The sequence below is a fragment of the Podarcis liolepis genome (assembly GCF_965112155.1).
Source record: "Podarcis liolepis genome assembly, chromosome: 2".
Classification (NCBI taxonomy): domain Eukaryota; kingdom Metazoa; phylum Chordata; class Lepidosauria; order Squamata; family Lacertidae; genus Podarcis; species Podarcis liolepis.
This window is the reverse complement of record NC_139555.1, coordinates 96961134-96978769: the sequence shown is the minus strand read 5'-3', so window position 1 is coordinate 96978769 and position 17636 is coordinate 96961134. Positions and strand designations below refer to the sequence as shown.

Below are 17636 nucleotides of genomic sequence, written 5' to 3'. Positions count from 1 at the left end.
GGTAAGATGTCTGGGCTCCTAAACAGGAGGTATGCAAAATCCCTGCAGAGGAAGTAGCTTGCCTGCAGCCTATAAATAGTTCTACACTCAGAGAGAAAGAACAAAGATTCTGTTGTTTTGCAGCAAAGGTTTAGCCCCTGTTTGTTACATTGCAAGCTGTGCTCAATTGCTACTCAAGCATCTACAGAGATAATTAAAGTGCCATTTACACTAGGAGCATGAAATGCGAGCATTATATACTTCTGCACTGGCCCTTCATCTCTGTCATAAATCTCATTTAAGGTCACAAGTGGCTGCACGGAGACATCACATTAAACCATGTTTTTTCATGATTGGAACCAGACAGAGTGTGTGTATGGGGGGGCTGCATAGGAGCCAACTCATAGGGACCGAGTGGGCTTTGTCCTACCCAATAAAATATTTGAGGGGGCCACCCCCCAAAGTTGATGGGCATTGCCATTGAAGTGGTGTGCGTGTACCACATCACGTGATCGATTATTCAGTGTGGGGCTTGCCTGCCTCCCTGCCTGCCTCCTCCAATATTTTATTCAAATTAGCACTCTTGGGTGAGTGGAGATTGGAAATTTTCACTTCTGTTTTTGATTAACCATGGTTTAGTGTTATGCTGGAAACCTAAACTGTGGATACGTTTAACTAGTGGTTTGCTGGAACCTTCCTTCCAATTTCCCGGAAAATTTATTCTCCTCCAAAATTTGCTTCTATTCCCCCTGTCCCTTTCTTTGGGCACCCACCTTTACAGTTTTGGTGGGTGCATGCTCAAGCTTGCCTTATTCTTGAGAGGTGGCTGTGGGTGGTGTGGGTGTGTTTCTTTTCATTGAATGTGACCCCTGTGCCTCAAGCCACGTAGAACCATTTAGACCTTTATAGAACAAACACAGCACATCGAATTGTGCCCAGAAACCCAAGGGAAGCCAGTGAAGTTTGCACTCTGAGCAGCCCACTCTTAAACTGTGTTCTGAACCAGCTGCTGTTTCTGAGCATGCAGTGGCGTAGCGTGGGGGGTGCCAGGGGGGCCGGCCGCACCGGGCGCAACATCTGGGGGGGGGCGCTCGCTGCCTCCGGAATCGCCAAAGAGCCTCGGGCGCAGGCTGTAGCGGAGCCGCATGTCTCGCGGAACCGCCGAGCTGTGCGCGCGTCCGGGCTGAAGGCGCCCGGCAGGCAGCGGCTCTCAGCGCTCGCCGCGGAGGACGCGCCAGGCAGCCCCTCTTCACAGCCCCGCCTCCGCCGCTGCTGCTGCAGCTGCTGGGCCGTTGCATTTTCCTTGCCTCTCTGCCCCCTCCTCCTCCTGGCAAGCGGCGTCGTTTGGGCGGCAGCGCCAGCGGCAACTCGCAGGTTAGGGGGTAGGGGGGGCGCAAATTACTTGCCTTGCCCCGGGTTAGGGGGCGCAAATTACTTGCGTTGCCCCGGGTGCTGACAACTCACGCTACGCCGCTGTGAGCATGCATCCAGTATCTCCTTATCCATACGTAGTATGTATCAGGGCTGGCCCAAAATGTTTTGTCGCCTGAGGCAAATCACAAAGTGGCACCCACTAGGGAAGAATAGGCGATTGAAGTTCTACATCAGAAACAAGGCGGGGAATGGGGATCTGCTGCCCCTATGGACCCTGCCGCCTGAGCCCGTTGCCTCACCTTGCCTCATGGGAGGGCCGGCCCTGGTGTGTGTCCTATGCAGAATTGCATTAGCAAGTGGCCAACAGTGCAAAAAGTGTTAGCTGTCATTTTGCTTCAGCTTTCTGCATCCAAGGGTCTCCTATGGGACACTGGAAATAATCCATACCCTCCGTTGTCTCCCCCAGTTACCTGTCTCCGGCAATCTTGTGGACCTCTATGGCAATCAAGGCATGCCTCCCCCCGGACTCAACATCAGCAACTCTTGTCCTGCCAACCTTCCTAATATAAAAAGGGAACTCACAGGTAACTTACAACAGTATGTTTCAAAATGTGCATTTTCTGATAAAGGTGCTCCTAGGAACGTAAGAATTCTGCTGAACCTATAAATTACCAGTAATACATTTATACCAGGAACATTGGATGCTGAATCAGGCCAGTGGTTTACCTTGCTCAGCATGGCCTACTCTGACTGGCAACAGCTTTCCAAAGTTTCCGTGTTTTCTAGCCTCACCTGGAGATCCCATTTATTGAGCCGCCTGCACGGAAAGCAAATGTTCTGCCACTGAGCTACAGCCCTTTCCAAATCAAAACCCTGCTGGACCGGACAGCTTAGCATCCTTTTCCCAGGTGTTAAAAGTGCTTCAAGTTAGTTGGTGCTTTGAATATACACATCAGGCACATTTTTAATCCATAATGTATGAAGCACCACAAGGATGCAGATGTCTATAAGCTGCGGATTCCAGCTTTTAAGAACATTGGTTGCGATGGGAAAGAATTGGGCTGCTGCTTAATGTATATTTCAAAGGAGAAAAGACCAGCATTGCACACATGTCATTTTATTTTAGGGTATCGAAGTACAAAGCATCTCAGGAGGCATCTCTTAAGTCCAAATCACTCGCCACAGGATGCTGTGTAACAGAGTGGACACTTAGGGGTGCTGTCTACCAATCTGCCACAAAAGTGTAATTGCAGTGGGGATGCAGTGAGCACGGTCAAGGAGAAGGAAATCTGCTCGTTAATCTTTTGGAGCAAGCATACATTGGGGGCGGGCAGGAATTAAGGGAATAAGGAGAAACTTTGATAATAAAACTTATTTTGTTGTTGGGCTCGCTATGGCTGGCCTTAATGGTTGCCATTCTTACTTCTGCCATTCATACTACATAGCAGTGGAAAGACTTGATGATTGTAGATCACTGAATCTGTGAAGACATTGCTGGTCAGACCCATGGCAAATGGGCGGTTAGACGCTTGCCTTTTTAAATAATCTTTTAAGTTGCTCAAGGTTAGACCGTATCCCGAAGCAGTTCACATAGTGTACTCTGAAAATAAATGATCCTGTGTTGAAACGTGAAATGTCAAGCTCTCTCAGAAAGTTCATTGTACCAGTCACATTGTACCGAGCTGCAGTTGCATCTATGAATGGATGGGACAAGTCATGAGTGCAGAGCGGCGCTTCCATAATGTCTACCATTTGCCTGTTTTATTTAACGAAGGAAAAATAACAAGACTCGCAGCAGGCAGAGATAATGCACCATTGTGTTGTATGCAGCATCAGCAAGGAAGATGCTGCTTTTGTTCATTATTTTGTTTTTATAATAAAGGGCCCTGTATTGCACTAACTTGGAACATAAACTAAAAGTGGCCTACACAAAAGATGTACTATACGTTTTGTGTGCCTGACCTTCATAAACTTGTTAACTCCTGCATATGTAGCCCTTTCTAGTTTGGTTTTCATATTTAGGCGCAAGAGATGTTGGCTTTATTTCACTGCAGAAAGCAATGGCTTCCATGGAAAAGGACAAGAGCTTTAATACCCCTGGTTTCACTGCTGTCTAAAGGGAAAATGTTACTTCAGTACCTTGTCCACTTGGAAAACTTATTCACCAACGACTAGTAGCCATGTGCCTGGCCCTGAAAGTTTATGTTCCAAACTTGTTAATCTTACAGCCTGCACCAATATTTAGGATGGGGCGTACTAAATAGTACTGCGTGATAATATTCTGTGATAGTAAACAAGAAGCATTGCAAGGGTCTTGTGCTGATGCTGCATGCAAAAAGTGCATGTGAAATGTGTGAATGTTTTCTTGGCTTAGCGCTGCCTTTCTTACATATCTCTAATTCTAATTACTTCGTTAACATGCATAGCATGTGTATTTCCAACAGAGTCAGAGGCGAGAGCGCTGGCCAAAGAGAGACAAAAGAAAGACAATCACAATTTGAGTAAGTTTCTTGTTTTTCATTATTTAATTTGTGAAAATAGGGGTTTAATATTCGCACATCATGTTCTGGAATTACCTATACCACACAGTCCATATTGAAATAGGTTAAATTCCTGGGTACTTCCAGATTAGTGCACCGTATTTTTCGCACCATAGGACGCACCGGACAATAGGACACACTTTGTTATAGAGGGGGGAGAACAAGGGGGAAAAAATTCTCTCCCTCTCTGCCCAGCGCTCCTTCAGTGAAGCGGCAGGAGGCGCTGCGCAGAGAGGGGGAGAATTTCCCCCCTCTTGTTTTCCCGCTCTAAAACAAGGTGCCGTTTAAGGAGCGTTCAGGCGGCTACCTTGGAAGCCTGGAGAGCGAAAGGGATCGATGTGCACTGACCCCTCTCGCTCTCCAGGCTTCAGGTTCCTTTCGACCTGCTCTTTGGGGCTGGTGGGGGGAAGCCCACCACCAGCCCCAAAGAGCAGGTCAGGGAGCAGCCATAGCCGCGCCTCACCTCTCCAGCCGGGAGACAGTCGCGGGGCTATGGCGTCTTCGCTCCATAGGACACACACACATTTCCCCTTCATTTTTGAAGGGGAAAAAGTGTGTCCTATATAGTGAAAAATACAGTATATTGTAAGAACAGTGCTCATCAGCCATGCAGGGGTTTTTTTTGGGGGGGGGTGCAGCAACATGACATACCTTCCTCTATTCTCCCCTACCCTTTAATTTGGATTTTCCCTTTCCAGGGAGAATCGAGTAAGTTTAAAATAACCAAAACTCTTTGCAGATTAGGCCCCCATCTAGAAGCAAAACTCACCCATTTCCGCAATGCTTGTGCAGTTGAAATTCCAGTGCCTTGTACTTCGCACAATTTTTGGTCAGCCAAGTGCCTTGCTGAAGACGATGTAATTCTGAAGGATCTTCAAATGCAAGTCACAGAAGCCTTAGAATCAGCGGTTCTCAACCGGTGGGTCCCCAGATGTTGCTGGACTACAACTTCCATCATCCCTGTGCTCTGGCCTTGCTAGCTAAGGGTGATGGAAGTTGTAGTTCAACAACATCTGGGGACCCACAGGTTGAGAAAGGCTGCCTTAGATGCTACCTAGAGATCCTTGAAGAATTTGGATGCAAACTGACCTCACAGATCAGTGTGCAAATCAGACCTTGGCAAACCACTGGTGCTCGTACTTCCCAAATGTCCCAACACAGTTCTCAGCTCAAAAACCATATCAAAAGTGAGGATTCTTGCAGAAAAATGGCATAACAGACCTGGGCTTGGTTCAATAATTCCTCCGATTTCCACTCATAGGAGGCTTCTGCAGGAAGAAGGAATAAAATATGCTTGTTGCCCTTCCTCTGCATCCTGTGCCTCTCTGGGAATTCTCAGTAACATTATAGGAGGGGCTATGGGGCACTATAGAGGGAAGGGATTATCAATGAACTGCATCCTCCTGTCCTCATGTGGGAGCCTCTGCTGGATCTCAGTCATTTCTAGGAATGGAAACAACCCTTCCATTCATGGAATGGACACCAACCTCCTGACTGGGAAAACAGAATTTGATAGGACCAAGTTTGAATTTAGACAATGCTTGGGGATGTGTAATCTTACCAGAAAAGAGGGTCTGTGGTTTAGGAAAACATTGGGTATGTGGCTAAAGCAAAACAAGATTAGTCTTGTTCATCTTTAGTCATAGATTAAAAACCAGTAAAGGATAATAAGCATGTGCTAGTAAGTTCTAAAAGATTTCCTCCAATACCCTTCCTAGGTCACTCAGATTAATCAGCAGAACTTTCCACTAACTTCCCATGGGGGAGTTGGATGATGTGCTTGGAAAACAGATGTGGCCTCAGACTTTTGTGGCAATTAAAAAAAGAGCAGAATGAGGTTTCTTCCTTTCTTCTTGCTCTTTAATCAATGCATCTCTGTGTCCCATCTCTACTTAAGTAAAATTCTTATATCTGCAGTTGTATTTTGCAAGATGCTTTTGACAATTATGTTACCCTTTGGACTGTCGCTGATTACTAATTTGTTTTGATTCCTTAAAAGTTGAACGAAGGCGACGATTCAATATTAACGATCGTATAAAAGAACTTGGCACTTTGATACCCAAGTCGAACGACCCGTAAGTACTGTCAATGTCCTAGAACGGGTTATCAAATGCAAGGGGTGAAATTCTTTTGAGAAATTAGTGGATGTTCCTTAAGCTCTGGAATACTGTTGTGACATAGGGCATTTAATCCAGCTGCATTTAATCCAACTGCATTGCCAGTTCTATGAACATGATTAACTAATAAACATAACCTGGGTTCCTCAAAACTTACAGGGAAAGGCAACATCAGCCACCCAACAAAATAGTGGATAGTAGTCAAAGTTTTGCTCAGAGTAGAGCTATTGAAATTAATGGAACTAACTTAGTCCAAAGCTGAGATTCACCAGGATAAGCAAGTTAATATGCATTGGATTTCCTGCTCAGCCGACCAACTCCCAGTGCAGCCAAGTAGCTCATCCCTGCAGAGCCAGGCTAGTGGCCTTTATGCTGACGTGAGCCCTGAAAAATGGGCATTGCAGGGCAGGGGGGCTTAGGTTGGATCCTAACTTGGCAGACGTTCTCCCCTGGAAAAAGGGTGGTGTAAGTCAAACTCTGTTTTAAATTCTTGCTTTCCTTCTGCCAGGCTTTGGTGGGCTCAACTGGCAGCAGCACTGCTCCTGAATGGAGTTTGGATCTGCTGGCTTAACTTTAACTGGCATAAATTACACTGGCTTCCTATACCTAGGATGGTTCCTTAAACCATGTTCATTAGTTTCAGTGGGTCTACTCTGAGTTAGTTGAATACCATTGCCTGCTGCTGCTTTACATACCAAGCATAAAAGCAATGTAAAGGTAAGGTAAAGGGACCCCTGACCGTTGGGTCCAGTTATGACCGACTCTGGGGTTGCGGCGCTCATCTTACTTTATTGGCCGAGGGAGCTGGCGTACAGCTTCCGGGTCATGTGGCCAGTATGACTAAGCCGCTTCTGGCGAACTAGAGCAGTGCATGGAAACGCTGTTTACCTTCTCGCTGGAGCGGTACCTATTTATCTACTTGCACTTTGGCTGCTTTTGAACTGCTAGGTTGGCAGGAGCAGGGACTGAGCAACGGGAGCTCACCCCGTCGCAGGGATTCAAACCGCCAACCTTCTGATCGGCAAGTCCTAGGCTCTGTGGTTTAACCCACAGCGCCAACCGTGTCCCTTCAAAAGCAATGTAGGTCCACCTAAAAGAACAGAAGGCAACTTTCCTATGAGACACCATTGATTAGCCCCGCTTCCCAGCAAAAACCAAAAAAGTAGGCTTTGTTATTATGTTGTTTGAGTGCAAACCTATTAAATCCTCACTTTTTTTTAAAAAAAAAGATGGATTACACCAAAATGGATCTTATTAATGTAAATGCATTTTCTGGATTACAAATGTCTCCCCCTGCCATCCCCTCAATGTTGCTTCTTTCCAGATTTGATTATTCACATTCCATCTTGCAGGGACATGCGTTGGAATAAGGGAACTATTTTAAAGGCCTCTGTGGACTACATCCGCAAGTTGCAAAGAGAACAGCAACGTACAAAAGAACTAGAGAACAGACAAAAGAAACTGGAACATGCCAACAGGCACCTTTTGCTCAGAATACAGGTTTGCTGATTAATGCATAAATATAATGGCACTTCAGATGTGTGTGTGTTTTCCAGATTGCTCCCTTAATATTAGTCTGCCCTGAAACAGCAATCATAAGAACTACATTCAAATGATCATATTTCAGGCAATGTAGGATGAGCCTTTTGCTTATGCATCCATCTCTTTCTCCTCTCCCATTGTGACACAGCAGAATGAAACGAAGACATTTCAATTAACCATAGTTTCCTGTTTCGTCCAAACTGGAAACGATGGTCACCACTTTCAGAACAAGCCAGGGGTTGAGCCACATCTTGCATGGTTAAGACAAGGTATGACCATCCAGGTGCAGTCAGCAAGGGAACATGGAAATAGTTTCCAGAAGGCAGAATATGTGCTTTATAAATGGAAACAGTATTCAGGACCAGCATGGCCTGTGGTCAGGATTCCTCTCAGGAATGAGGAATGGCCTGTGGTCAGGATTCCTCTCAGGAATGATGGGAGTTGGCAAGAGCGCCAGTTTGGCCGTGGGTGCCTGGGGCCATGGGCTTTGTGGGTGCCTAGCCCCTTCATGGGGAATTTTGTGGGTGCTCAGGCACCCAGGGCTCCAGCGAGCCGGCACCTATGGGGGTTGGAGTTCGACAGCGTCTGGAGGGCACTACATTACAGATACGGAACATCTTAATAAACCACCAACACATAAAGCAGAATCCTTGCAGGAAAAAGTTGCCCTGCTGAATGATTTCACAAAATAAAGAGATCTAAAAGGGTTTAGATAGAACTGTGGCTCAGGGGAAGAGAGCAACTTCAGTGAAGGGGCGTTTCCCTCATTCCCACTTCCTCTCACGTGCACTGTGTTCTGTAACCAAGGAGATAGAAGTCATGGCCTCATTCTCTGCGACACCAGGCAGTGCTCCAGAAGCGCAAGTGTGGGAAGCAATGTGTACTTCCCTATACCTGAATGGTAAAGGAGGTCTCGGATTATTTATTTACATTTTGTTTATATATTAAACATGCTTAGGCTCATCCTTCTACCTAGAGATCAGAATGGGCTACAATGCAGGAGAGCATAACAAGTGTACTGTAGGATATGAATGGGTGGACCTGTCAGTTCTGGTTTCTCTCCATTTCCCCCACATCAGTTGGTCATTTAAAGCACACACACACACACCCTCATGAAAATTCGCCAGCCTTTTTGTGCCTCTTGCTCCTAATAGACACATTTTTGTACACAGCTCTGCCTAATATATACACATTTTGGCAAAACAGCTTCTCTAATAAACTGGATGTTTGTATGTTGTTTTCACTATATATGCATATCCAGGCACATGCTACCCTAGTTATATGCAATTTGTACACATTACTTGGCACTGCAAAATTCAGAGAAGGGAAGATTTCAAAGGATGACTTTGTTTTGGTTTGTGCGTCATTTTGCAAAGTGTGGCTTAGGTAGATGTGCCTTTAAATGTGAACTGAACAGAACTTCTCCCCCGTTTGTATCACAAAAGTGTCAGGAACATTAAAAAAGGCAATAGTGTGCATATTAGCTCCACTTTGAGGCCATTGTGTCAATCTGTAACGCAAAAGGTTGAATCCAACCAAGTCACTGTGGAAGCAACTTCCTCTCCCTCCAAGCCTCCCTACCTCAAGCTAAGATCTAGAGGGTTGTGGCTGCATCCAGTGTAGATTTGGGGGGCAGGCACACAGGAGGAGAAGAGGGAGGGCACGTTCCATTGTGTGGTCATTCCACTTGTGCCATGACTTTGTAGGATGTAGAATGTGGCAGTAAGCAACAGTGGCGGATAGCCACTGGCAACATGGCAAACCTTTACAAAGTAAATCAAGCCAAGCTTCTCCTTTTTCAGCAGAGTGAAACTTATACAACAAAAATTGCAAATACCGGTGCAAATACCAGCTTCTAGGGGCAGTTTTGTGTTTGTGTGGTAGTCTGGTTCCCAGCCTGGTTGCCCTCCCCACCACTCACACACACAGAACGGGTCTTTAAAAACAAGCAGATACATTAAACATAACATGATGTCGGGAACTGGACTGAGGAGGAATGGTGGGGACGCCCCCCTTCCTGAACCTCCTCGAGAAGAGGAGAACGGTATAGAATTACAACAGTGGTTTGCAGAAGGTCATAGCACAGAGGGGAGACACTGGGAAATATTGGGAGAGCAGCAGGAAGAAGAAACCAGGGGAGAGACAGCTGACAGACTCAGTGACTTTAGACAGCATTCCTGACACACACACCCTTCTCAGGACCTGGCGTGCTTTGAGAGTAGTAGAACAAAAAGCTCAGAGGCAGAAAGCACAGGTAAGCCGGTGCAGGGATGACGTAGAATAGGAGAGATTCCCTGAAGCCTGACACATGGATTTAATGGTCTATTTTGCAGGGAAGTGTCCATTTCCAGAGTTGCCATTTCTTAATTCATAATTATTCTTCAAACACGTTTATTGTTCTGCATGGTTCTCCACCACAGGAACTTGAGATGCAGGCTCGAGCCCACGGACTCTCTATCGTGCCGTCCACAGGCCTTTGCTCGCCCGAGATGGTGAACCGGCTCATCAAGCAGGAGCCTGCCGTCGACAACTGCAGCCAAGAGGTCCTGCAGCGCCACCCCGACCTGTCTTGCACAACCACTCTCGACCTTACCGACGGCACCATCACTTTCAACGACAGCCTGGCCAATGTGACTGAGTCAGCTGCCGGCACTTATGCTGTCCCTACGAAAATGGGCTCCAAACTGGAAGACATCTTGATGGACGATACCCTCTCTCCTGTCGGGGTGACCGACCCGCTCCTTTCCTCATTGTCTCCCGGGGCGTCGAAAACAAGTAGCCGAAGGAGCAGCGTGAGCATGGAGGAATCTGACCACGCTTGCTAGTGAATGCAAATTAGAAAGGCTCTTCGTGGACTTCTTTGTTTCTTGATCAGTAGATTAAGTAATTTGCTCTGTTTTCTTAATAACTATCTTTTAATATAAACCTTCAAATAGCCCAGTGTATGTGACTTTTTTAATGTTTGCAGAGACTTGTATATTTTATTTTAAAACTACCAATGCTTCCAAAGTATTGTACTGCATCTGTGAACCAGATTCGCCAAGAGCTCCAAAGTGAGCTCATGTCTACTTGAAAGCAATAGAGTTAGACTGATCGCCAAGTCCATGATCCACAAAAGGTGAAACTTCCTGTATAACTGTAAATGATACCCATTGACGTGGAAATGAAACGTAGAAGAATGTAAAGAAACCAAAAAAAGGACTAGCTTTGTAAAACTATTTTTTTGTGTTGACTTAATAGTGCCTCCTTTTAAAGATACAGTACTTGTTAATCCAATTTAATCTTTCCCAAGGCATTAAATATAATATGTATGTCAGCGGGTCACCTGTACAGAAATTAACTCATGGTGATCTTGAACAAAGTACAAGCTAGAATGAAGTAGGGTGAGACACAGAGAGATATTTAATGACATTGGCATGTGGTTATTTTTGTTCTGGTCTCCGGTGAGTGGACAACCTTCTAAATCATGGTTCAGGGTGTGTGTTTTTTTAAGAAATCACTTTTAATCATGGTAAGAAATCTATACTGGTATTTTAACAATGCAAGACTGGTGAATATTTCAAGCTCTTAACAAAAAAATCTTAGTACCCTCTGTCAGTTGGATATAACCAATTGGATTTTGGTTTTTTTTAATTGCATTGTACAGTTACCTGATTTGCATGAATTTTTCACTTTTTTTTCATTCTGAGTACATTTGTATTTTATTTGTAAGAAAATGCCTCTAGTTATCGCAATGATTTTATTTTTAACATTTTAAAACCCCACAAAGGGGGTTGTTCTGCATTCTTTGTACACACTTCAAAGTAAGCTTTTGTGCAGGTTCCTGTCTTTTCAAGAGTGGTTTTGTGACTATTTTATATATTACAGTCTCACTTGGAAGAAATGTTTTGACACCGACAGAGCTTTAAATCATAGTACAGATTTAGGTCTAGTTAACAAGACGATGCTCTGCGTTTAAAAAAACATAAAAGGAAAAAGGAAAAAAAAAAACAACCCCAAACTTAACGTATTTATTTTTAGTGATACAGGACAAATAGAAATATGCTTGAGAAACACGGTTGCTATATCCTTTAGTGCGCTGTTAGATTTTTCAGGTTGAAAGAGGATTTTACTATATCTGCAGGTATTAACTGTTACTTGATCCCAACGTTGTCAAGTTTAACCATGCAACAGTGTTGTCGTGAGAGCATGTTCTGTGCATTATCTTCTCCAGCGTAGTCCTATGCAATAACAGTAGTGATACTTGTATGATTGTCATGCCTAAATATTTTATACAGTGGCTGTGTGGTCTTACCAGCTGAGCAAGTGATTGGCTTCCCGCCCTAGCAGCCACCCAGCTGACTTGCAAATGGCAGGGAAGCATATCTCATTCAGAGTGAAGTGCCTTAAATTTAGCCGTAGTCTCCGTGAACTAGCACTGACTGAAGTGTGCGACCCAAGACGGTTTGGGAGGAGGGGATTGCTGATGGTGGCTGATGGGTGGGGCACAGCGCTCGTGACGTGAAGCAAGAGCACCCAACTCTTTCACCCAAGCCTGTACGAATTCTGACACTACTTCTAGGACTTCTTTTCTGCTCCAGCTTTGTATCTGCGCTTTGGAAACCCAAGCTATAGGCAGCTGATAGTTCTTCGGAACGCTAGGGTGAAAGCATGGCGACAATCAGGATATGTTAAGGTAGACGAGTCTCAAAAGCAAACAGCTGCTGTGTAGTTTGGTTAAACATCTGTGAAACCACTAAGGCCAAATCATGCTCCTTTGTAAGTGCACCACTAACTTGGGGGAGCAAGACCTGGGCCTCATCTTTGCATCGCCAAGAATCCACATAGACCTGCCTTCCCTAAGTTGGCTCCCTCCAGATGTTTTGGACTACAACATGCATCAACCAGCATGGAGTTGTAGTCTAAAAGACCTGGGGTGCACCAGATTGGGAAAGGCCACGGTAGACAAAAAAAGAGAGAAATAACCAGAGGTGGGAACTCTAGTTTGAAGGATCAGGAAGGCATTTTCTCCTAACCTCAAAATATCTTCCAACTCAGTACTTGCATGTGGTAGGGGTCCCCCCTCCATTTTGACTATTATCTGGCCAGTGATAATGGTCACAGGTGACTGTTAATGTAGGAGTCAAAATTTGAACTGCCTTAGTGCTGGCAGCGCAATCCTAACCATGCCTGCTTGGAAGTAAATCCAACTGAATGGGGCTTACTCCCAGGTAAGCGTGATTGGGATTGCAGTGTTAGCTTTCACAGCGAGTTAAGAATCCTGACCTGTTTCTTCTTTCTTTCTTTCTTTGGCGATCACTCGTAGCCGAGTAAGATTGTCTTCCATAAACACGGTTTTAACAATGAGTCCGTAAGTGACTGTGGAGGCAAGCGGGTGTTTGGCCCATCATTAGCAAGGTGGTGCAAGTTACAGCTCATGAAAGGTTTGTTGCCATCTACAAGCGATGGAGTACCTGTGGTCTTCTAGATGTTCCATCTTACTGGACCTCTAGCCATGCTAATGGAGCTGGAATCTAAGAACATCTGTAGGACTGCAGGTTCCCAATCCCTAAGGCATACTAGCAGCTGGAAGCTAGTTAGAATTTCATTGTGGAAAGGAAGCTTATTTTCCCCCCTGATATGGGAAAACTGGGTTCAAATTTTATCCCGGTCTGCTTCAGTGAAGTCTTGATCCTTAACAATGCAAGTGGCCTGTATCTTTAGAAGTAAAAAGTAGAGAACTACAGCTGTGTGTACCCTGTACATATTAGCTTTTCTAGATATTGGCTTCTTTTTTTACTTCAATGCAAACCATGTAAAATAGGCACATTAGGCAAGCTTACATATTTGCTTGTTTTGCACAATCTATTATGTTTCATTTGTCATTGGGACAAGGTGTCTACTTTAAGTGGGCATGTTGAAGCTCAGACCTACCCCCAGCCCTGTTCCTCAGAACACTGGACATCCTTTCTCAGGCTTCAGGCATTATTTATTTTTTCACACTGTCAAGCCTGTCTTTGCACAGCAAGGACTAGAAACCTGCTTTTAACAACGATAACAACAGCAGCCTAAGATTTTATAGGATGCTTTGTATCATGTTTAGGTACCATATTTTGTGATTGCAAATACAAAGCCCTGATTAGTAATAACAAATGAGACATAGTGCAACTGTTCAGTTAAGAAAAGCTTTTTTGCCAGGGTTCAACTCAGCAGTGTTTTTGGATCAAGAAATAAAGGTTTAGTGTACCACTTGGGTCCTGATAAAATTGAGCCCTACTCTGTGACTGAATTGCAAGCGTGCTTTGCCATGGCACATTGGGAAATGCAAACTTCCTAGTTTAGGTTTCTCTTGGATCAGATTTATGGCTCTTTTCAGCTGGATCATGCGTTTCCAAAATCCCTTGGGCTTTCTCAACATTGCACGTCAACATACTCCTTGGTTACTTTGTATTTTTCTCTCCTCAAATTATGTTTGGAGCCCCTCTGTTTTTAAGGTGGAGTTTTCATATCACCCACATTGAAATCTCTTGGAGTGAGTAGGACTTCCAGAATTGCAAGCTTGGAATTAAGGTCTTGAATGAAGCCGTTTTATTTGTTTTATTTTGAACCAAGAGCTGCGGAACTGTTAGGCCTTAAAGTGTGGTGCTTCTACAGGGGAAGAGATGCTGGAGACACTTCCTAAGTGGTAGGAAATCATGGAGCGTGTGGCTGTTCTGATATTTCTTCAAACCACAATGATTACACAAGCCCAGATGCCAAAACCGGGGAGCAAGTCATGACACGGCTAGCTAGGTAACACAGAGTACCAAGCAATTTTAACTGTTGCCAAAACCATGCAAGATATATTAGTGCCATGAACATGTTCCTTACTACTTTTAGATAGATAGATAGATAGATAGATAGATAGATAGATAAAGCAATATTAACTCTGATGCCTATAAAGCCTTTAGGAAGCATATATGGAGAAAAATAAACAAAGCAAAGCACAAAATAATGCACTTACCATTTTTATTTTTATTTTTTTGGACATAAAATGCACTGGTGAAAAATGGAAATTGATGGTATCAAAGGCCTCTGTATCTTGAAAAAGTGACATAAATGACTGCCTCTTGTTCTGGATGCTTAGTACCATGCTGTTAGTGATCTTTTCACCTGCTGTCGGCCACAGCAATAAGTTGTGTATGGTCCATCGCACTGTAAATTATGGATCAATATTAATGTAAGCCAATTAAATAATTTGAACTGTTCCTAATAGATGGATTAAAGTGTTTGGTTTTTCGCACAACGGCTGCATAATTTGTGCACGGTGCAAATGAAATACTTAGCATTGTGTGAACCAACGGACTGTGTTTCCAGCTTTGTGTGAGTTTGTGTGACAAAGGAAGCATCGGGCTGAAGAAGAAGGGACCAGCTTTTGTTCCTGCACCATCTGTCCTGTGACTTCTTGACACTGTCTCTTCAGCATCCATTTAGTCTTCCCTTGGATCCATTTAACTGACAACTCAGCACACCGTGCAGAACCTTTCTCTCACAATCCTTTTTATATATAATATTTGAATGCAGTATATGCTGGTAACGCTTTTAAAGTTCACACTTGAGTTTGCAGTGTGTGAGGGTGATAGCTTTCTGCCTAAGCAGCTGCTTGCACCCCTCCCACTCCCAAATTATCCAGACCCTTCGAGTATCCTGATTTAGTCGGGACATCACAGATCGGCAGAAGCCGCCCCAGCTTCTGTTCCCAATCCTGAATGTCCTGATTTTGGTCCCTCACACTGGTTGTGCCAGAGCAAGGGACCAAAAGACGGGAGGCGGCTGGCCTGCTAGAAGGTTGGCCCGGCCTGCCGTCTTCTCCCGACATGGCACAGGCTCGGTGCTGCGGAGGAGGACAACTAGAAAAAGGAGGGAGGGAGCGGGGTGAGTGAGGAAGGGGTTGGTGGCAGGGAGGGAAGAAGAAGAGGAGGAGTTTGGATTTGATATTCCGCTTTATCACTACCCTAGGGAGTCTCAAAGCGGCTAACAATCTCCTTTCATTTCCTCCACCACAACAAACACTCTGTGTGGTGAGTGAGGCTGAGAGACTTCAGAGAAGTGTGACTAGCCCAAGGTCACCCAGCAGCTGCATGTGGAGGAGCAGGGAAGCGAACCCGGTTCACCAGATTACGAGTCCACTGCTCTTAACCACTATATCACACTGGTATACACGAGGGACAGGGTCAGCAGGTTGGGGGCTGCTCCAAATTGCCCTCCCAAAATGTTGGGGTGGGGTATGAATTATACCATTCTTTCAAGTACCCAGACTGAATTCAGATGGGTTTACTTCTGAGTAGACAAATGAAGCCTTGCAGACAAGGCCTGAGTAGACAAATGAAGCTTTATAGTCTTCTGCCCTTCCCTGAAGTGCTGCTTGTTTTGCATCGAGCTAAGAGACGAGGCCTTTCCACATTTTATTCTCTTGAACTGCAGGGTTTTTTCACTGCTCCGTGTTTGTTGTTGTTGAGCCGTTTAGTTGTGTCCGACTCTTCATGAGCCCTGTGTTTAACAGCTTCCAAATCATTCCCACTCTGGCGGGAAGGTAAACGGTGTTTCTGTGTGCTGCTCTGGTTCACCAGAAGCAGCTTAGACATGCTGGCCACATGACCCAGAAGCTGTCTACGGACAAACGCCGGCTCCCTCGGCCTATAGAGCGAGATGAGCACCGCAACCCCAGTGTCATCCGCGACTGGACCTAACGGTTAGGGGTCCCTTTACCCTGTCCCTGCATCTCCTGGGCTAAAGAACTCCTAGACACAGAGACATGGTCAAGAAACAACAAAATAAGTAAATCATTCAAGGATCCAGGTTACCCAGTTCGTTGAGGGTTCCTCATGTAACTTCATGCCAACAATTGAATCCCTAGAATTACCTCAAATAATTGTATACCATTGAAATGCACTGGGATTGCAGTTCCATAGATGTGATTCCAAAACTGAAATCGAGTCTGCCTAAAAATAAGAAAGCCATCTTGCTGCTAATGCACATTTTATTTGTTTCACGTAGGTTCATTTGTGCCATCTGGTGGGCTCAGGCCAGTATTACAGATGCATGGTGCAAAATGTTGGGCAAAGCGAGAAATGTGTACAACCTTTTTAACCATATGAAATACATCCAGGAGACCCAAATCTTGGTTCAGAAACTGCTCATTTTTATGGGTTTGAAAAAGCCCCATGGCACAAACCATCTGCCATTTTCCAGAGCGCCTTATAAGATAGAGAAACATAATTATTCATAATTTTGTTCCACTAAACAACTAGTGGAAACTAGTGTTGGCTGTGTAATCTAACACTGACTAATGATACAATTCTATTCAAACTGACGCACAATTTAAAATGCCATCATCTTGCTTGGAGGACATTAAAAATAAACTGTGAAATAGGCACACAAATCTGAATTGAGTAATTTGAGTAGAACAATGAGCAGTATGTTGAGTACATATGAGCAGTAGGTTGGTGACTTCTGACATAAATGGCGGCTGTATATGTAACAGCCAGGGGTGGGGGTGGGGGGAGCAATATAGCAAGCGTCTAACAACTGAGTTCATTCAGAGTGTCAAATCCCTCCACGTCATCATATATGAGTGTATCAGAGAAGGCCAGTTTGAACCAGCTGGTTTCTCATTTCATTTTCCTGCCTTTTCCTCCCAGTGGAACACCCAAAGCCACGAACTGGGGAAAAAAAGCAAATTCTACTGCCCGTGGTTCTTGAGAAACGGCTGCTACAATCAAACGATAGCAATCTGGGGCAACCAGAACTGGGGGTCTTAATTCCTGGAATCCTCAGGCCGGTGGTCATTGGTGAGCCATGGGACTGGTAGGGAGCAAGGCAAGGAGACTAATAGTGGGTGGAGACAGAGCCAATGAGAGCCAGAGCCAGGAATAGACCTGAAGGAGTGGTAATTTGTATTAGGTAAAGAGACCCCTGACCGTTAGGTCCAGTCGCGGACGACTCTGGGGTTGCGGCGCTCATCTCACTTTACTGGCCGAGGGAGCCGGCGTACAGCTTCCGGGTCATGTGGCCACCATGACTAAGCCACTTCTGGCGAACCAGAGCAGCGCACGGAAATGCCGTT

At 45.0% G+C, this 17636-nt stretch overlaps 1 protein-coding gene across 10 annotated transcripts in view; it reads left to right on the top strand.

Moving 5' to 3' along the window:
- MITF (melanocyte inducing transcription factor) overlaps nt 1-14783 on the top strand; it is a 146156-nt gene extending 131373 nt beyond the window's left edge. For 6 of the 10 annotated variants that reach the window (XM_083492602.1, XM_083492600.1, XM_083492605.1 and 3 more), the window contains 5 exons: nt 1820-1937; nt 3780-3854; nt 5893-5968; nt 7363-7510; nt 9973-14783. In XM_083492602.1, coding sequence (XP_083348728.1) covers nt 1820-1937; nt 3780-3854; nt 5893-5968; nt 7363-7510; nt 9973-10377 — 822 coding nt within the window. In that variant the 3' untranslated portion in view covers nt 10378-14783. The remainder of the gene's footprint in view (nt 1-1819; nt 1938-3779; nt 3855-5892; nt 5969-7362; nt 7511-9972) is intronic. The other 4 variants (XM_083492604.1, XM_083492603.1, XM_083492608.1 and 1 more) reach the window with 1 other exon arrangement.
- Nucleotides 14784-17636: the final 2853 nt, after the last annotated feature.